The sequence below is a fragment of the Eutrigla gurnardus genome (assembly GCF_963514095.1).
Source record: "Eutrigla gurnardus genome assembly, chromosome: 3".
NCBI lineage: Eukaryota > Metazoa > Chordata > Actinopteri > Perciformes > Triglidae > Eutrigla > Eutrigla gurnardus.
The window spans coordinates 17,453,895-17,475,210 of record NC_139917.1 but is presented as its reverse complement, the minus strand read 5'-3'; the positions used below and the strand labels follow the sequence as shown (position 1 = coordinate 17,475,210).

At 41.5% G+C, this 21,316-nt stretch overlaps 1 protein-coding gene across 1 annotated transcript in view; it reads left to right on the top strand.

Annotated features, from left to right (window-relative positions):
* The window catches only part of gcgrb (glucagon receptor b), a 37,809-nt gene extending 17,451 nt beyond the window's left edge, over positions 1 to 20,358 (top strand). Inside the window, exons 2-14 of the mRNA XM_084005984.1 lie at positions 9,237 to 9,384; positions 9,531 to 9,627; positions 9,711 to 9,818; positions 11,005 to 11,093; positions 11,430 to 11,536; positions 11,649 to 11,805; positions 13,611 to 13,770; positions 15,455 to 15,515; positions 15,697 to 15,766; positions 17,198 to 17,286; positions 17,382 to 17,526; positions 18,767 to 18,808; positions 19,223 to 20,358. Coding sequence (XP_083862110.1) covers positions 9,331 to 9,384; positions 9,531 to 9,627; positions 9,711 to 9,818; positions 11,005 to 11,093; positions 11,430 to 11,536; positions 11,649 to 11,805; positions 13,611 to 13,770; positions 15,455 to 15,515; positions 15,697 to 15,766; positions 17,198 to 17,286; positions 17,382 to 17,526; positions 18,767 to 18,808; positions 19,223 to 19,648 — 1,605 coding nt within the window. The 5' untranslated portion in view covers positions 9,237 to 9,330 and the 3' untranslated portion in view covers positions 19,649 to 20,358. The remainder of the gene's footprint in view (positions 1 to 9,236; positions 9,385 to 9,530; positions 9,628 to 9,710; positions 9,819 to 11,004; positions 11,094 to 11,429; positions 11,537 to 11,648; positions 11,806 to 13,610; positions 13,771 to 15,454; positions 15,516 to 15,696; positions 15,767 to 17,197; positions 17,287 to 17,381; positions 17,527 to 18,766; positions 18,809 to 19,222) is intronic.
* The last annotated feature ends 958 nt before the right edge of the window (positions 20,359 to 21,316 follow it).

Genomic DNA, 21,316 nt, shown 5'->3' with positions numbered 1-21,316 from the left:
TGTGTGAGGGGATCTAATTTACTGCTGTCATGGCAACTATGGTAAAGGCTTTCATGTCAACCTTGAATAACACAATTATAGTTTTTGTTCAAAATATATTTTTTTTCTTTTTCATTTTCATCATGTCAGTTTCAATGCATTTACCTTGAAATCTGCCGCTAACAAAAGTAAGTGAAAGTAACCCCTGAATGGACTGTACCTGCTTCCTGAACAGTGATCTGTGGCTGCAAAAGAACACATGGATTATTTTTCCAGCTCCTTTGTGGATGACATTCGGTGTTTTCGGTCAAGGAACATAATGAACCGAAGCATCAGCTATTTTAGACTGTATGTCTGTGTGGGTTGATTGGGGGATGTTGCATTTTGTACTTTATGTGCTGTGACTTTCTATTTTTATGAGAAAACATGTACGTACAACACAGCAACTGACAATGATCCATGTTCCATTTTATTTTGTCTTTTCATCACTCCCACACACACAAAATGTATTTCACTTTTTATAAAGAGTTATTTATTCGAATATATCTCTCTTTCCAATTGAAACCAAATAACTAAGCACAATATTAACAATTCATCTTAACATAAAATATATTCCAATATGAGAAGACCTTTCAATATATGTATGTAGCACTCAGTTCCCTTGATGCCAAAAAGGCTTTCGACCAAATTGAATGGCTTTGCAAATTTGCTTTCAGTGATTCATTCAGTTGGATACTATCATTTATAAAGAGTCCACTGCTTTCACTTATGCTGATGATCTAGTTTTATTCATTTTGAATCCTAAAACTTCTGTTGCCCCCATGCTGGATGCAATAAACACATGCTGCTCATTCTAAAGATATAGCATATTGGTGACTGAACTAATGCCTTTATCACAACTGGTAGGCCATGTCATTTGTCTTAGACATATACCTACAGGAAAACTGGGCTTTGTATTGGGTCATGATTAGAGTAAGAAGGTGAAACAATTGTAGAAATGTATAGATTTTAGGAACACCATGCCTTTCTCAATGGTGGGATGCATCAGGTTTTTATATAATTATCAATCAAATCCAGTGAGCAACCCTCACTCTACTTCAAGAACAGACCGTTTCCTCTTTTATTTGATCTGGTAAGGTACCTAGAATGTATAAGCACTCGAGTAAAGGTACAGGAGAGAATGTTGATTTGGTCCCTCCCAGTTTAAACTGTACTAACTGGCTCACTGGTTTGTACAATGTCATATTTTCTCAACTTTTAGGGTTCATTTCTTTTATTTTTGCCAAGGTTTTCAATAAGGAGTTTCCCCCTGCCCCCCTAACTGCAATATTTGGGGTGGTTGAGCCAAGCAGAGTGAACATTTTAAAAAGTTACAATTCTGGAAATATGAGTGCTCAACAGTAGATATGTGGCAGAAGGGATTAGAAAACATACTTCTAGATGAATTAAATGTACCATGTCAAACACAGAGAGACTCGAGAGGGTTCTTAATCTCATTGAGAAATTCTCTTAAGTTGTTATCCTAACAGGTTAACTGTGTGATGTGTCAATGCCTTGTCATTTGTGTGATAAATTATATGCAATCTTTCCTGCTGAGTGTTACCGCCAATGTGTTTTCTTTTTTTCTTTCAACAAACCCTCCGGCCAAGTGGAGGCAGATGGTGGGTTTGGACACTTCCATTCTAAGAGCATGCACTCATGTTATCAGGGAGGCAAATAATAATAATACTCTCTCCCAGTGAGACCATTCAGTGTCTTGGGTTCCCCAAAAATAGTAATAAGAGGGCTGAGGTCGGATTATTGTTGAGAGCCCTGGACAGAGGACAGTATCAAAAACACAAAAACACGTTTATTTTGGACAGAAGTAGAACATGTATGACAACTGCTTAGCAGCTTTACTAGTGCCTGGAAATGGTTTACAGAGTCTACCTTAGTGAAATGTAAGACTTTAAATTGTATCAGATTTTAGCACATGAAGACGCAGAACTGACTCCCTTGAGATTACTCCAGTACTCCACTGCAGTGTCCAAACCTCCTCTTGCCAGTTACCCTTCGTCACAGAAAGAGAGGGAGTCTCAGCAGACAGAATGAGATCATAAAAAACAAAATCGTAAAGTCTGGAGATTGATTGGATATCCTCTCACAAAGTATCCACAGGCAACTGGGAAAATGCTGCAAATTGTATGATATCAGAATGACACTTGGAAATTTGACTTAGGTAAGTGAAACTTACAAGCCAGCTAATTAGCCAGCCAACCGCTAGTTAACTCGCTAGCTAATTCCACTGCTTTAATGCTGTACAGAAAGTGAGCCGAACAAAGTTGTCACTCATCTAGAAATAGCAATGTGCTCTCTGATACTGTGACAAGATGCGGATGATGCATTAAGTTGTTATCATCTAGTTTGGCTCTTTATGCTAGTCGTTACTGCAAACCTCTTCACAGTGTGCAACTTCGCTTTAACGTTACTTTATATTGAAGAGACCCACTACCACGGTCACAATGGCGAAATATGGTAAATATGGTATGGAACTTTTCTTTGCGAATGTTAACTCAGCATTTGTCAGTGTCTGTTGTGTAGAAGAACCAGACAGCCGTCTGTTTGCACCCATCACTTGTGAGCGTTTTCATGTACCGTAGCCACAATGTTGGTGCCATGATTGTCTGTATCCATACCTTCCATACAACACACATGCATGCATGCAGGTATGTATGCAGACACACATGCACAGGGTTGTGGGAAGCAGGGGCAGGGACCACTGGCACAGGAGTCTTGCTGCTTGCTTTCTTGTTTTTGCTGTAGCTTTTGTGCATCAAGCCAAGTTTTGTGCAATGTTCATATGTGTTCCCCTCGCTGTCGTGCATTTAGTATTTAGTAGTCCCGTTTGTGTCCCTCATGTTTGCACTTGTCAGAGGTGTGACGGTGTGTGTCGGGACGTGTTTTGCAGATGCGTCTCTAGGACAGGCAGGTTGGGTGGGTAGTTTGGATATGACACACACCAACACACTCGCTTGTGACATTTCTCTTCCCAGGAAAAGGGTTGTGGGATACACTATCAGCCGCGGTTCACTTGTCCTTTTGTACATTGTCTGTGGATTATGCTACCAGTGTTGAGCAGTAACACATTACTTGTTGACGTGTTATTGTAAAGTGGTAACTTTTTTCAAGAAAGAATACAATATAGTATAGTATAACGGATTACACATTCAGCGATTTCATTACAGCTGTAATCAGTTTTGGATTTGCGTTATTTCCTTTACCTCAGATTTTGTTTACGTTGTTTGCTTTGTGTGGGCGGAGAGGCTTTAGATGTGTATGTAGTAATGACATTATTTCTTCAATAAATTAATTTTCAAGTACTTAAACATGTGGACAGGAGGAGGTGGGGATTCCCTGAGACAACCTTATAATCATTAGACGCTGGGCTCTGCCTCCTGAACCACAGCCACCTCACCTGAGAGTGGTATCTCATCAAACTCTCAAGAAGACTGTACAAGCGTTATTTCCCCAAATGTTCCTATTTCCCTCATAGACACTGGCAGTGGCTGGTCAAAGGGGGGCCCGAATTTGTCTTCCTTATGTTGGCACATTTTCTCCCCCTCAACCAGCTGCAGAAGCCTATATAGGTTACATGAGTTAATATATGTTCTACTCATTAACTCCCTCGGTTGTGTAAGTATTCTTGTGCGTGCGCTGGCGGGGGAATGCGGTGCCATTTGTTTCCATAGGAGAGACGGTCCATGTGGGAGCAATGCGAGGCTGAGGGACAATATATAGCCAGCAGGATATCTGTGTTGTAAGTGCAGAATTTTTATGGAGGAGTCCAGGGAGCACATGGCTGAGGATTTAGGGTCTGGCTCTTGGCATTCTCCATGGGACATTGAGAATGGTATGTACTGGCCAAGCCTTCTTCTTCCCATGTGCTCTTCTTTCTATCTTCCGCTCTCCTTCCTTTGCACATGTTCACACATAACTTTCACGGTGCTCATCTGGACACTTCAAGTTGCCATGATTTCATCGTATCAGACAGTCATGCTGCCTGATTGAATGTAGAGGGCTCAAAGCCGCTCGGACCACTTGCCAGTGGCTCAGCAGCATCAAAACTTTACAACCCAAACGTCAGCCCGAGTGGGAGTGGTGATGATTTCAGCATGATGTCAGTATGGGGAGCCGAAATATCTTCACTATTTTAATATGGGAACCATGAAACAGAGAGCTGCTGTTTTCTACAGTCAGCAAAAAACGCTTAATCCTCTTAATGGGCGGATACTATGGGATGTTGCATGCTGACATACAAAACAATGCAGGTCACCGAGTTCTTATGCATGTTGCTTGAATACCACGAGTGCGTTTGCAGACTGAAGGGATGTATGGGACGGCAGCATGTGATTGTTGCTAATCAAAGACGATAATAAAAGCTTGTCTCTGTCACACCCAAAGGAGCCAAAGGATGCTCTGCTTTGGCTTTTTTCTTTAGACAAACCTATTTGCTTCTGAATGGTTAGAGCTTTATAAAGTAGAAGAGTGTTAGAAGGACAAGGAGAACCTACGATCAGAGACAGATAGACGGCTCCAGCTGTTTGTGAAGCATGACATCTGCTGAAGGAGCAGATTCTGGGTCACCTCCATCACCTACCTCAGTTAATCATAACACACAGCTTCACACGCTCGCATGCACCAACACACAGACACAACCACACCAACCCTGGCTCCTGCAAGTGTACGCCCCATACAACAAGTGTGCACTCGAAATGACGTGTCTTTGGAAACGTATGTTTTTCCGGACTGAATGGTCATAGTTCGTGGTTGACAAACAAAACTAAACTAAAAAAACACTGCAATGCTTAGGTTTTGGCAACTACATGGATAGGTTTAGGCAACAAAAGGACTTGGTTAGGTGTAGTAAAAACATCATGGTTTGGCCTAAAATGACTATGAAATTGAATCTGAACAAAAACACTAAAAAAAGTACTTGGTTATGTTTAGGCAACAGAAGTACTTGGTTCATATGAGCAGCAGTCTCCAGCGTGAAAGCCCTGTGTTTTTTGACCATAACACAATATGAAACTAAATACTGACATAAACTGACACATTTCTAAACCTTCAAAATAAAAGCGCCAACCTTAAATATACAGGAAAACCAAAGGGACAAATAACGACAGTCTTGAAATCAATGAAATAGTACAGTGGAAACAGCTTAGTGATTATATCTGTCCAGCAATTACAACAGAAATGTTTAATTATTTTTATTATTTCTTATGCAGCTTACCATTAAATTGACACGTGTACATTCATGACTTGAATGTAAAGGAATACAATGGACAGCTTAGCTATTTAGACTGTTTCTTGCTTGAGTAGGCGACACAAGGTAGTCAACGAGACGCAGCAAATTTAGCTGCTGCATCAAGTTTGATCGTTTTAGTTTAGTTTTTTTCTCGTTTGTCATAAGCTTTGTGGAGACTATGTTTTTCATTGAGAGGAAAAAAAAAAAGGTTACCAGAGGCTACTTGATTGCTATAAGCTAATTATTTAAGCAGAATGTGTATAGGAATGCTTCTGTCTCAAGCCTTTTGATCCCTACAAGCAGTTGATCAATGTAACCCTGGTCACTATGAGAGGTTTCCACTTTAGGAAAGGCCAAATTTAGGTAATTTTCACAAAATACCACAAGCAACATTTTGTTGAACCAACCCTTTAAATTGAATTATGTCCAGATAACATGTAGATTAAAACGCTTCACAGCGTTTGGCTGTGGGACCTTGTGGGGCCGACCCGCTCATCAAAACAACATAATTAGAGCTCTGTTTAGCCCCATAAAAGCCACTGCACTCTTGTGTCCGTCACCACCGACATATGAACTGGAATTTTAATTATGACCAAAATATCCTCCATATCCTTCATTACATAGAGGCTTATTGATTCAAACAACATAATTGGTGCTCAGCATCACTTAATTGTTAATGGGGAGAGTCTGTTTTCCTCTTCGACTTCATTATCGGTCGTAGTTTTTTCTTACATTTTCAAATGATTTACTGGCACACGTTTCCACTCTACTTCCTCCTGCCGCTACTTCCTGCTCTGAAGCTGCGTTTTCCCCCGGGACAAACATACATAATGTGCACTTAAATGGAAAATGTGTGGGAGGAGGGAGGAACAGCATGACTTCACATACATGGATACAGACTGAGAGAGAAAATGAAAGCAGGTACACTGAGCTTGTGAAGAGGGTGACGAATATGAATGAAAGTCACGGACGCCACAGAATCATGTTCCCATACAACTAAACTGCACTCTAAATTACATTTCAAGAGAAACGTATTTTCTCCCAGATAATGGTTGTGGATTTAAATGTGATTAACATTGTAAAGTGTTAAGTTTAGTAAAAATCACAGTTTGTTATGCTATTTCAATGATCGGATATCAATTCAAATAAGTCAATTTAAGTATTTTGGTTTCACACGGGACACAAACATTTGTCTCCTGGGTGAAAGTCCGGTGTCCTAAAAGTTCCACCTCTTTCCCTAGAATAGGAATGTAAAAGGCAGACGAATATGTGTGAATGTATGTTTCTATTTATTAGGCGGGCAAATGAATAATGCAAATGATGGATTGAACTTTGTTTAAGTAAATCTACCATGTTACAATGTGCGCACGCACATGGAAATAGACAGAAGCATTGTATAGTCTGATTTACATGAAGAGCACAATATTTAAGCCTATTCCAAAGGGAAAAAGCGGTGACTCACATAGGCTGATTGTGCTCATACAAATCATTGAACACGGTTGTGCAGATATTTCCTTCCTTTCTATCACTGGCTTTGTCTTTCTTCTTGATAATACACAAACATTCAGCTCTGAATTCATTATTTGATGATTGGACATCATGATCCATATTGGAGCATGACTGTTATTAAAATATTAATATTATATTAATAATACCTACAAAATATTGTTTGTATTGTTGAAAACTTTCACAGCCTTTTTTGTATTCATCCTGAAAAATGTACTTTGAACCCGTCTGGAAAAGAAAATCGTGAAATTTTTTTTCACTCCCAGAGAAACATACATTACACTGGCTGGAAAGACACGAGGATATCATCATTCCACAGCATGTTGTGGTGTGTGTGTGTGTGTGTGTGTGTGTGTGTGTGTGTGTGTGCGTGTGTGTGTGTGTGTGTGTAATGTAAAACTTGCCTGTGAGGTCAATAAGGCTATCAGGTTGAGATCGATCCAGTGATTATTTTCTCATATTGTGGTTAACTAAAAGCAGACACACAGACGCTACCAGCAGCACACATGTTCACACACACACACACACACACACACACACACACACACACACACACACACACTGATTCACCCAGCAGAATACAAAGATCCTATTTAACCCCAAAATACATATTGGATGATCATTGATTATTTTATTATTCATACGGCTGCACAGTTTATATATTATGACATGCATATTTTGAGTTTTTAATTATAACAGTTTTCCTTTAGACTGTATAAATAAACATTTCACAGTTAGTACTCAATGACCAGAAAAATAGAAGCAGGAAGCCTCTTTTATGTTGAAAGTCTTGTGCTTCTTTAAGGTTTCTTTGTCTTTGAGGCAGACAGGTAGAATTTAACAAAAGGCAACATTTGAATCACTAAAGCTGATACAAAAAAAAGGCAAACCGGATTAAAAACACAAAGAACAAAAGGACTGAAGTAAAAAACAAAACCAGTCTGCAACAAGGAACATGAGGATCAAGCGTATACACCAGGAAGGAACTGACTCGATACTAGCGGACGACCTGACGTTGGAACGCACAAGAAGCGAATAAGGCAACAAGACACGGGGGGGCAGACCTGAGGGCAGGCTGAAAAAGGGAACAGAGCAGCGCTCTGAGTGTCACTTTAAAAATAAAAAAAGCATGTCCTGAAACAGTTGGGCACTGTAAGTTTTGTCAAAAGTTATTCAAACAGAGGGAAATAGTGAATTTATTAGCAGCCATTCTCAGCTGTAAATGCTTGATTAATACATGCTTAAGTGCATATTTACAGTTGCAGGGATGTGTGTGTGTGTGTGTGTGTGTGTGTGTGTGTGTGTGTGTGTGTGTGTGTGTGTGTGTGTGTGTGTGTGTGTGTTTGTGTGTGTGTGTGTGTGTGTGTATGTGATTGACTAATTTTGTGCATTCTAGGGTTACCTGAGTCCATAGCTGCCTTGAAAAGGCTCCCATAATCTATCATAATGGAAATCATTCATAGAGAAAGCGTATTTTATCATAAATGTGCTGCGGAGTCCTTTCAAAATAAAGGTGCTAATCTTTGTGCTCTGATTATACAACAGGCTATCGATGTTTGGCTTAGAATGCTTTTAGGTGCAGTTCAATACCTCAAACACACACACACAAACGGCCTGATGCCTCGTCATCGGATGCACTTCGGCAGATGTACAGAGACTGGAACAGAGTGGAATTTGAAACGTTTTAGCCAAAAAATGTTTCCATTGTCAAGGTGTTTTTTGCAGAAACGTTTCAGATTTCGTTTTGTTCTCCAACTTCGTGGGTGAAGACGGTCGAATGGCACCACGGGAAACGCACCGTCAAAATCAGCATGCAAAAACACGAATAAACTGAGGTATCTGATAGGATTTGGTGTCGTGGATTTCATTCAACAGCTGCTCTCGATAATAAATAAAGTATTCTTGACATGAGGCTCAACACAGGCAAAAGCACACATGCAGCATTTTTTACTGTGAGAAAATCCGTTTTCCCTGAAGGCATCGTCCTCGCCTCCGACCCACTTCCCCTGGCTGTCCAGTCCCATTATCGGGTGATGCTTCTGTGTACAGTACATTTTTTGAGAAGTGTATAGAAAAAAGTAACCATGTTTTTTGTTATATTTTGCACAAGAGATGGTCCTACATGCGCAGTACACTGTTTGCTCCTATGAATGTTGTTGCTTTTCGAACAAATTCTGTCAAATTCTGCTGAGTTGAGACATCAGGAAAAATAACTCACCCTTCTTTATTAATTACATTTTCATTGGATAAGGTCATAAATAAACTGTGGCACTAGATTTTTGTGCAGGAAAATCTGGCATTGTGGAGGTACATGAACAGCTGTGACAAGCAGTCAGCATGTCACTGATTGTTGCTTTCTCTTCTGGTCAAAGACACACACACACACACACACACACACACACACACACACACACACACACACACACACACACACACACTAACAAGCTCCTCCCTGTTGTGCGTGTAGGACACATGGTGAGATAAGGCCGAGACCGCCTCATGTGTCAAGCCTCCTCTGTGTTCTGGTCCCCACCGACCCCCACCCTCCCAGCGTCAGTGGGATGTCCCAGGTGTGTCTCCTCTTGGCCTTGCTTATGCTCTGCAGCTGCACAAAGGTACGACTCACGGCTTCGCTCACTCTCTTTTGCACACGGCCACATAACAGACTTAGCCGTGTCTTTGAGCGGCAGCACATGATGAGTTAAAAACGGTGTTTCTGAAACTCGACATGAAGCTTCAGGAGGTTTTCCGTCTCCTGCAGGTCTCCTCTACTAACTCCCTGGAGCTTGTGAAGGAGCAGTGGAGCAGCTACAAAAACCAGTGCCTGGACTACCTCAACGCCACTCCCCCTGCCACAGGTGAGCCCCGCCCCTCCCGGCGTCAGACACACACCTGCCGTCAACCAAGAGCACATATTTCACAGATCTGCTCTCCACTGCAGGGCTGGTGTGCAACAGGACCTTTGACCTGTACGCCTGCTGGCCTGATGGACTCCCAGGAACCACTGTCAATGTCTCCTGCCCATGGTTCTTGCCATGGTACCGTAAAGGTATGTGTGTTAATATAAGATAAGCTTGTCTTGAGGGAAATTGTTGGGCAGTCGTTGCAGTACAACGTGGGAAATAAAGAATTATGAGTGAGGTTCACACAATACTGTAAATATAAACAGGAGAACAGTATGTGTAATGATAAAATAACTCAAATGAATACAACATGTATTGCATTAAACTATCTTAGCCTTGTGCAGAAATTCCTGTTTTTTCAAACCAGATCTGCTACACAACCTAGTACAGAACTGAAAGTGAGAGTTTTTCTCACCTGAGACTGAAGTCTTTGTCCCATGCGTTGATTCAAAGGACTGACATGGAACTTTTTATAAAAAGCAAAGATGCAGTGCAGATCCAGGGACAGAATGACAGAGTAGAACTTCGGAGAAAGAGATCGTTGAAGTGCTTTTAATTAAAGTAATTCTGCCGAGTGAATGGAAAACGCTTTGCAATGGCGCCACGGCTCATCACGCTGTCCTTGTCATGCCGTGCAATGAAAGAAAAATAGCGACGTGTTGAATGAATGCTGCTCTGAATAGTGTGCAAAGAGAGGGGAAGAAGCATCAATTGTGTGCGTAAGCCACATATTTAGTCAGCTATATCATTCCACTATCAAGACTGCACAGTGTGTCTCTGGGAGCAGCGTAGCTGTAGAGCTTTCCAGACAATTTACATTTTACAATATATTCTGATGGTAGTACAGACAACATGGTTAAGCATTTAATAAAAATGTATTAATTGATAATAAACACAAGTAAGTCGGTTACCTCGTCTTGAAGTCAAATGCCTTTTTGAATAGGTTTTTGGTTTCATGCCTGAAATAGGATTTGTGGTTAACACAAGCTTGAGGCATTTTAACATGTGATATAAAATATGATATAAAATACGTCATTAGAGACCCCTCTCATGAATTTCCAAGCTTGTGTGTGTCTGGATGTAATGGATCCAAATCAAATGGAAAAATCCCATCCCGTTTAGAATTGGCCTATACAATATCATTCAGATTAGATAACGAGCTTGTGGCACCTCGTATGGCAGCCTCGGTTGTCGGTGTGTGAATGGGTGAATAATGACATAATGACATAGTGTACAGAACTAGTGTGAATGGTTGAGAGACAAGAGTCCGTTTATCATGAACATGTGCCGTCCGAATGTAAAACCTCATAATGTGAGTCTCTGTGTGAACAGTCCAGCAGGGTCGGGTCTACAGAGTCTGCAGTGAAAAGGGCCAATGGGCGCAAAAGAATACCAGCGAATGTGAGGACGACCCTGGTGAGGTGCGTACAGCACAGTGTGTGTGTGTGTGTGTGTTGGGGGAGGAGTCAGACGTCACAGTTACCATGTGTGAAGCTGCTTGAAGTAGCAGATGGTTAGACGTGACTGTGACTCACTTGACTCTTTAAATGATCACAATCTGAAATGACTCAGTGTGTGAAAATCCTCCCATCTGTTCAAATACTCTTTCTGACCTTTTTTATTCTTTTTCTTTCTTTCTTTTTTACATATTTTGTGCCGAATGTAATCTGCAGTGGGTGGTTGGGTGGAATGGTGGGTGTGTATGAAGGCAATGCATGGAGGTATAGCTGACTCTGTCCTCCCTGTTGGTTCTGCAGCAACAGTATGGCCGCATCCTCAGTCAGTTACGGATCATGTACACAGTGGGCTACTCACTCTCCCTGGGAGCGCTGCTGCTGGCCCTGGGAATCCTCATCACCTTCAGGTACAACATGCATGAATGAACAAGAGACGGAAGAAAGAAATAGGATTGGAAAAGTCATTGTAGTCATGTCCCTGCATGCAGAGTAGTGAATACACTGTCACCTGTGCACCAGGAAGCTCCACTGTATGAGGAACAACATCCACATGAACCTGTTTGCCTCCTTCATCCTGAGAGCCGTGTCCATCCTGGTGAAAGACGCCCTGCTGACCCTCACGCTGGACCCTAGGAGCAGCAGTGACACCCGGACACAAGCCTGGGTCAACATACCGGTCAGAGCACACACACCACGCCCACGTTCGGTGCAGCACATGAACATCACACTACTTCTCGCACTGAAATTGCAGAACAGAAATTACAGAACAAGCTTTCCAACCGAATAATATTTGAGTGTCATTTCCTTGAAATGTGTCTTCTATCTGAAACGTCACGTACCATTCTCAGCTCATTAAGAAAACATCCAAAGTTTTAAACATCGATTTTTGTCAGCAAGGAAGAGAAAATCAAGAAAAATGTCCACAAATACTAATTTCTTCTTGTTCCACTCGCGAAGCAGTTCTACACTGTGTGCACAATTATTAGGCAAGTTGTATTTTTGAGGATTCATTTTATTATTGAACAACTACAGTGCTCTCTGTCAATCCAAAATGTCAATAAACCTCAAATCTGAATATTTAACAAAGTAAATTATTATGCAACTAAATGAAAACTAAATGAGTTTTCCCATCTCACTTATGTATTTCCATCTGTTAAAGTTAGAATTATAAACAAACAACTCAAAATGTACAAATAAACATTTCTGACATTTAAAAAATAATAATTAGGGACCAATATAGCCACCCTTCTTTTAAATAACAGTATTAAGTCTTCCATCCATGGACTTGATCTGTTGAGGATCAACATTTTGTGCAGCAGGAACCACAGCCTCCCAGACAGTGTTCAGAGAGGTGGACCGCCGTCCTTCACTCTAAATCTCCTGTTTAAGAAGGGCCACACGTTCTCAACAGGGTTCAGGTCAGGTGAGGAAGGGGGGCATGTCATTATTCTCACCTCTTTAAGGCCTTTACCGGCTAGCATGCAGTGGAGTACTTCGATGTATGCGATGGAACGTCCTGCATTAAAATCATGGACTTCTTCAAAGATGCAGACTTTTTTCCTGTATCACTACTTGAAGAACGTGTCTTCTAAAAACTGCCAGTAGGTTTGGGTTGAATTGAGTTCATCTTCAACCCGGAAAGGTCCAACTGGCTCATAATACCACCAGTACCCGACCTCCACCTCGCTGGCGTCTGAGTCGAGGTGGAGCTCTGTGCCCGTTACTCATCCATCCATCTGGTCCGTCGAGAGTCACTCTCATCTCATCAGTCCATAACCTTTGAAAATCTGTCTTCAGATATTTCTAGGCCCAGTGTTGACGTTAACTTATGTGTCTTGTTCTGTGGTGGTCGGGTTGGCTTCCTGGTAGCTTCACGTTTGATTTTTCTCAAATCTTTGGCAGTTAATTTGCTTCTTTTTTTTCTCGATACGTTTTTTGCGACCCTGTTGACCCATTTGCTACAAAACGTTTCATGGTTCTGTGATCACGCCCTAATATCTTAGCATTTTCAAGAGTGCTGCATCCCTCTGAGAGACTTTTTTACAATTTTTGACTTTTCAGAGTCAGTTAAATCCCTTTTTTGGCCCATTTTGCCTGAGGAAAAGAAGCTGCCTAATAATTATGTAGGGTGTTGATCTACTTAAGCCACACCCTCCCTCATTACACAAATACACATCACCTGATATGCTTTAATCCAATAAGAATTCAAGTTTATACAGCTTGGAGTTTGCAGCTAATAGTTGTGCACACAGTGTACATTTGCTTCAGAGGAATATCCAAAATGAATGTAAAATAGTACAAATGGAAGTTCCATGTAAAGTACAACAACAGCCAGCTGTTGTACCTTGAATTTCTGAAGGAAACACTGGCAGTCCTTGTCCTCTGAATTGCTTTTGTGAAGCCGAGAGTTTGAGCATTGTGTTGCGTCACCTTGGCTTATTGTTGGTACCCACACCTCCCCCGTCCCGTGTCATGTGTCAGGCTGTTACGTGGTGTCGTGGTGCCATGGTGATGATGCAGTACAGCGTGATGGCTAACAACTATTGGCTGCTGGTGGAGGGCATTTACCTGCACAGCCTGCTCGTCATCACCGTGTTCAGCGAGAGGAAGTACTTCTACATCTATCTGGCCATTGGCTGGGGTAAGGACCACGACCATTACACCGCGACTCATCGTAATGTAACGATGCTCCGTTTATTACAGAAGCTGTGTTTTCTTTTCTGACACAGATATTAGTGAAGAGGAAGCAGGATTCTGTGTGTTCAGATTGATACGTTGTTAGTTTCTTAACAGGAACACGGTCATCATTGACAGGAAGTCAGTCAGGTACAGGAATGGTTAACAGTTAAGTAAATAGACTAATACAATAGAGCACCTGTGTGGACAGGTGACTGTTCACAGCATGAGTAAGGTTGACCTTTCGTTAAGCCCCGCCCACTGAAACAAACTCCTCATGGAGAGAACACTGCATCACTAACTGCACTCCATGAACTCCCATAACTGTTTAATGTCTCATTTTGGGGGGGAATTAATGATTTCAGAGAGAAGCAGACAGAACGGTCTACAATATTCACTTGAAGGATAAACTGTATCCAGGACTCACCTGGTGATCGAGACAGAAGACAATAGAATTAAGGAACAACATGGTTCCTCTAACGCCAGGTGTGGGTGTTTATTTTACTGTTACAGTCAATACAAAGCAAAACCAGCATGTGTAGACCTGGACGCTAATGTAAGTGTCACAGGTTTTTACAAATGGAACATTTTAGAAATGTTTACCTCCTCTCAGGGTAACAAGTATCATATTATTACACCACGTTTAAACAGGACTAGCTCGCCTGAAGATGAAGACATGGTGTGCCAGGCTCTGAAATGAAAGCACAAGGAAAACACTTAGATTTTTGTGCAGAGGGACACAAGCAGAGACAAGAAATGTGAGAGATGACGCAGGTATCATTGTGCAGAACCAGATAGTCTATTTTATTCCATACTTCTTCCTTGTCAAAAGCTGGTGCCTTGTTACCCACAATGCAATTCGACCACCGACAGTTCAGTCAAGGTATAGCCTTCGGATCGATCTGACACTCACACTGAGATTTACAGATCCTCCCAAGATCTGTAAACACACTAAGATTAGTAAAACGTGTGAGGTGAAGATTGTGGGATATCTTTATGATCTTAACCCGGAAATCAGAAGTGTACATCTAAAAATGTAAATTGTTTTTGAATCTAACAATCTATTCTATTCTATTTATAATGCACACGTTTTCAGCTTGCTATTCTCAGATAACAATTCCATTTTTCACTGATTGTTTTTCCCGTGAACATGAAAGTCCTCACTGTGCAGAGATTACATATCATAGTCTTGCCACAGTATTAACTGGATTGCCCAATTGATGGTGAGTCATGGTAGCCCGACAGGATGGATAATGTCTGAAGAAGGCACCGGGTTCATGAACAGATTAGATTTTAGCTTCAAACAGGCAGACATGTTCATATTGGAGACCTTTCAAGTCCTCATCTTGTAAGAGCAGAACAGAAATATTTGTCTTGAGATAATGAGATTTTAAACTCATGATCATAAATAATGCATAAACGCATGTCAGCGTGTTAACTGGGTTGAATAATAAATATAGAACAAATTTGTCATTTGTTTTACAATTAAATCGTGTGCACTAAAAAATGAAGCCTTGGGGTGAATCATCGAGCGGCAGCACAACGTCAATGATCTCATCGCTCGTTAAGATGATGACAGCCTCAACAAATTTGTGTCTTCAGAAAGTTTTACTCTGCTCAACTATTCATCTCAGCCCTTTCATCCTCAGGTGCGCCGCTCATCTTCGTGTTGCCGTGGATCACAGTGAAATATCTATATGAGAACGAGGAGTAAGTAGCTCTTCGTGATCAGATTTCATCATAGTGACGTCACGTCAAACGAAAGGCAGTTTAGATGTAACGGCTTTTATCTGGGACCTGTGAGAATTCTCACTGTTGTCTACGAACATGTGATGACTTAAGATAGAGTGAAAGAAAATCATCGTGTGTGTGTGTGTGTGTGTGTGTGTAGGTGCTGGGAGAGGAATATTAACATGGGATATTGGTGGATTATCCGCTCTCCGATACTGTTTGCTTATCTGGTAAGTCTGTATTCTTGTCCACAGTAACATCACTCAGCTCAGTGTTTACTTTAGATTATGTCGACAGAATGTTACTCTGTGTGGCGTCCAACTAATAACATTTGTGGAGTAAAAAATAAATAAAAGAAGCCAGATATTTAGATTTCCTGGGGGAGACTGAGGCTCTCACCGCAGTGCACTATGCACTAATATATCAATAAATGAACCGGCATTATAGTCCACCGCATTACTAGCATTATAACTGGCGGTTAACCTAAGTGGAAGATGAAGTAAAGATTAATTTCATGAATAAAAATCGAATGGGAGTTCAGTTATTTAATTTCGGTTTTATTTTGCAATGATTTTTATTTGAGTCAATAACTGTGACTGAAGTTTTGCATACATTTGAAGCATTTTGCCCAAGACTACTAAGACTAAAGACTGGTGGGGTTGTAGAGAAATAAAAACATGTTCATAGATAAAACTGGTAACAGCGTCTATAGAGTGAGAATCCACTCCAATATGACCCCAGAAAAACTGAAATCAAATGAATTGAAATTCCCAAAGATTCCCTCCCTATATTGTAAGATTTACATCCTTAGCTAGACTATCATCTTCATAGACTCTTTTGCTTTGCTCATTGATCACACACACACACACACACACACACACACACACACACATACAGACACACACATACAGACACACACACACACACACACACACACCTACACACACAGAAATAAGTTGTGGAATTCCTCTTGTGTATTTCCTGCCTCTTGTCCCCATAGAGACAAACACCATTATGGAGGGACACAGTAGCAACAATTGCAACTTAATGTGACCTCATGCAAAGGTGTACGTGTGCACACACACACTCACACACACACTCACAAACACACTCACAAACACACTCACACACACACACACACACACACACACACACGCTGAAATATTTAGACACCCATGTTTCCTGAACAGTCAGCACGGTTTGGGCTCCGTGGAAAATCTCTTTATCGTAATCTCTGAAATAGTTGCCGTACTGTTGCGTAATATCATCCAGCAAGCCCAAACACAACCCTGCAGTTCAACCAATGTTCACACGCGCACACACACACACACACACACACACACACACACACACACACACACACACACACACACACACAAACACACACAAACATCTCTCTCAGGACAACATACACATGTTACCAAATTTGGAGTGTTAATAACTTGAGTGCTGTAATAATTAATGTTCTCTGTCATTTGAAAGGGTCTGCATTAGATCACTGTGTGTGTGTGTGTGTGTGTGTGTGTGTGTGTGTGTCCAGTACAAATCCTACAGAGCACAGAAAGACTGGAGACATTTTCAGGAGCGCCCGTCTCTCCGCTACACATTTTGTTCCCTAAAACATATTTGTTTCGCATCATTTCACTGTCTTTTCTTTTCAGATTAACTTCTTCATATTCATACGAATTATCAAAATCCTGATGTCTAAACTCAGAGCTCATCAGATGAGATACACTGACTACAAGTTCAGGTGAGTCCTGACTGAATTTTGAATCTTAACCGATGAGCCTTGCTGCTTCCGTGAAATTCGATATAATTTCCTTCCCTTTCCTCCCTCCGGTCCAGATTAGCAAAATCCACTCTTACTCTCATTCCTCTGCTCGGAATTCACGCCATCCTCTTTACCTTTGTCATCGATGAGTCCGTCCCTAAAGGCTCCATGCTGCGCCTGATCCGTCTCTTCTGTGACCTGCTGTTCAACTCTTTCCAGGTCAGAGCTCAACTTCACATGAAACTCTCACTTATTCACACTTAACTGTTTCTTTAAGAGCAATGTTTACTCTTATCGATAAATCCAAAATACATACTCAACATTAAAGCTGGGGTAGGCAGCGTTGGAGAACCCAGCAAGAGTTAAGTACTGAAAGTATTTGAATGAAAAAAAAAAAACAATCCCAGACCCTTCAGGCCTCCCTCTTATGACCAATGTTGGAGGATGAGTCCACGAGAGAGCGTTAGTGCAACCTGGTCTCACACCTACGCACTCAGTCAGTCGGTATGAGACACAGATCACATTCAGATACACGGCTGCTAGAAAAAAAAAGCCCCAGGGAGCCTGGGCATTAATACTGCAACCGGAGGCGACGACAACAAAACCCTGTTGTTTCCTCAAACTCGTTATTTTGCTGCGATTGAAGAGAGATGAGAACAAAAATCACACACGAGGACTACAAATGTGCAATAATCAAGTCAATTCCAGAGATAGCCATGAAAATGAATTTGCTCATAAGGAGGCCTGTAAACATGGATAAATGAATAGACTGTAGCCTATATAAACATATATAATTAAAGACCTGGCTTTGAAGGGCTGTCTGTATAACGATCCCCTCCACTGCATTTCAGCACCCGGAACAGCACACACACACACACACAACAAATAATGATATCCAGCTGAGAAAAACTCATAATAATTCATGTTGATGGCTAATGAATAATGTGGGATTACTTTTCATGATTTCATGGGTGATTTGGGTTTTTGAGGCGCTAATGCATTTTTAAAAAAATTAACAAAGAATACATTTGAATACTGGTTTGAACGTCGGTTACCATGGTAATGGTTGACACTCCAACGATTCAGATCAGTTCAAGGTTTATTTTGAAAAAACACTATACATGTAATGACACGCGGAGTACCTTTATCCATTTAGTTTTCTTCTTTTGTAAAATGTTTTAAGCACTTTTTAATTGAAAATGATAAATACACTGACCTGGAAAAAACACTGTTCAAATGGATTTAAATGCACCATGTGGAGTTTTTTTTTTGTAAACAAACTTCTGTTCTGTTTAGATCCAGTGTCATGCAATTGGACATCAACAGCAGACATCTATGACACAAACACATACAGTGATATCAGAGTGGTTGAGTTGCTCAGTAAAAACTGTGTAATATTAGTGTTTCTTCTGGTATCTGACGTGACTGAAATGTTAAAAAAGTCCACCTTCTGTTTCAGGGCCTGCTGGTTGCCATTCTGTACTGCTTCGTCAACAAAGAGGTGAGACAGATGTGCTCGTGTCAAGCACCACCTTAATTCAATCTCTGCTGTTGCTGCAGTTCCTTCCTTTCCCTTTGTAGAGACAATAAATTAGCCATTTTTCATCATCGCTGTTCCTGCCAGCCGTTATCTGTCCTTTTGGATCTCTGAAATCTCCCTCTTTGACCAAGTTCCACTTTATTCTTTTGTCTTTAAAGTGGCTCAGACACAACATCATCCATCTGTCATCTTCCAACTACATATTTGGCAAGATCTAATGGCATCTAATGAAGTGTCTTATTTAATCTTCACCACAAATCTTCACATGTCCTCTGTCTGCCATCTCTCTCTCTCTCTCTCTCTCTCTCTCTCTCTCTCTCTCTCTCTCTCTCTCTCTCTCTCTCTCTCTCTCTCTGCTGTCCCATCATCCTGCAGGTGCAGTCGGAGATGCTGAAAAAGTGGAAGAGGTGGAAGCTGGGTAAGGACATCGATGAAGAATACCGCCACACCCACAGCCACACGCCACACATCAAAAGCGGCAGCATTGCCACCGGCAATCTCCCCTATTTCCATGACGACAACAACGCCAGCGACCCCAGCGGTGACTCGCCTCGCCTCAACAAAGCTGACATGGACCTCTCCCGCTCCGCCGCCCCCGAGGAGAGCCGCCGCCTAGTCGTCTGCTACAGCAATGGGACGGGTACAGGCGTGCCCGCCAAGAGCAGACGCACCCTGCAGTTCTCCTTCCAGCCACACCGAGGCGCCGGCAGTCATGTGAGCACTGCCACAGAGGATGTGTGTCTGGAGGAGAAGAAGCAGGGCCGCACGCACCCACTTGAAGGAGAGGAGACTAATGTCTGAGGACAAGGTGCTGGGAGGCCTTGTCAGGAAAACGATCACTGGTTGAACTCATCGATGTTCCGGGTGTTTATCACGGGCCAACGACGACCGAGGAAGTAACTCGATAGATCAGGATGATTTAACCGGTCCAGCTGCAAACGATTATTTATTGACCTTCTTGACCTTATTGGACCTTTATTGAGACAGCACTTATTGACTCGGGACATTAGGAATGATGAAATAATGTTAAAAGAAACTTTTGTGGTGATCAGTGAGTGTGTGTGTGTGTGTGTGTGTGTGTGTGTGTATGCGTGTTTTACTGGCCATGCGGGGACATGGATTGACAATGTGGTTTTTTTTTAAGGGGGGGGGGGGGGGGGGGGGGGGGGCTATTGCACATCCCCAGAATGTAAATCATTATATTTTATTTTAGGGTGTAGACTTGGTGTAAGGTTTGGGTAAGGTTAGGAGCAGGTTAGCGGTTGGGATTAGTCTGGTAGAGGTTATGGTTAGTGTAAGGATAAGTTTACAGGGAATTAATGTAAGTCAATGTAAAGTCCCCAAACGTCATGGAAACAAGACAAAAAGTGTGTGTGTGCGCGTGTGTGTGTGTGTGTACGACCGCTATTTCGACGCCGACCTTGATCACTTCTTTCCGTCCGTAGCCTTCTCTGCTGTTGCCGTTGTGAGTCACGCTTGTGTTGTGTGTCTATCTGCCGCGATGGCCACTCAGTTGTGGTACACTCTGATGGAAAAAAAAAAAACTCTCAAGTGTCAAATATTGTGACATGACACATGGTGTGTTCATATCAGGAAGAAGGCAGAAGAAGGTTCACTGGGGAACACTGACTCTGAGAACGATGCCGTGATCCTCAGAGAATGTTTTTAAGTTATTCTGGTTTTAAATGGCCAAAGCCAAACAAGAAAATAATAATATGCCATGGTAGGTTTTACATCAATTCCACTGATTCATGCCCCCCCGCTGACTGAATGTATATAAACAATGGAGAAATATGGGTGAAACAATATTTAAGTGTACATACGTAATTATATGTCCGCAGCACCTGCATATATCCAGCGAGGAGACTTTATTTGAATTATTGATTTGTCGTCTTACTTGACACATTTTTAGTTAATTGGTTGAAAAGCAATTTTACAAATGTGATTTTTGTGTGTGTGTGTGTGTGTGTGTGTGTTTAACATAAACCGAAGAACCCCCTGATCACGAGAATATTGTTCCAATCTGCTCCTGTCATTGTCCACACAGCCTTACATTATTCTAAGCACTATTCTGTAGAATGGAGGCAAACACAGAACATAAAGTGGTTTTGCACACAATAGAAAAAGTCATTTTATGTTTGAGAAAGGTTTTTCATTTCAAAACATAATGAGCATACGTTTGGTTGAAAAAAAAAAAGCACCACATTAACAACAGATAAACCCCCTCCTATGTATTTTTACGTTTTTAATCTGCAAGATGTGCCACACGGAACCACTTTTAGAATTTTTTGATTTAAAAAATGGGCAAATTAAAGGAAGGACTGAAACATCATGATTCAGTTGAGAGATGAGCTGGATTATATTATTGGTATTTTACCAAATGTGATCAAATTCAGTCACCTAAGAGTGAAGGAGGATTCTTACAAAGGGATTCCTGGTGAGCTATTCTTCAAGGATGGTAAACAAGCA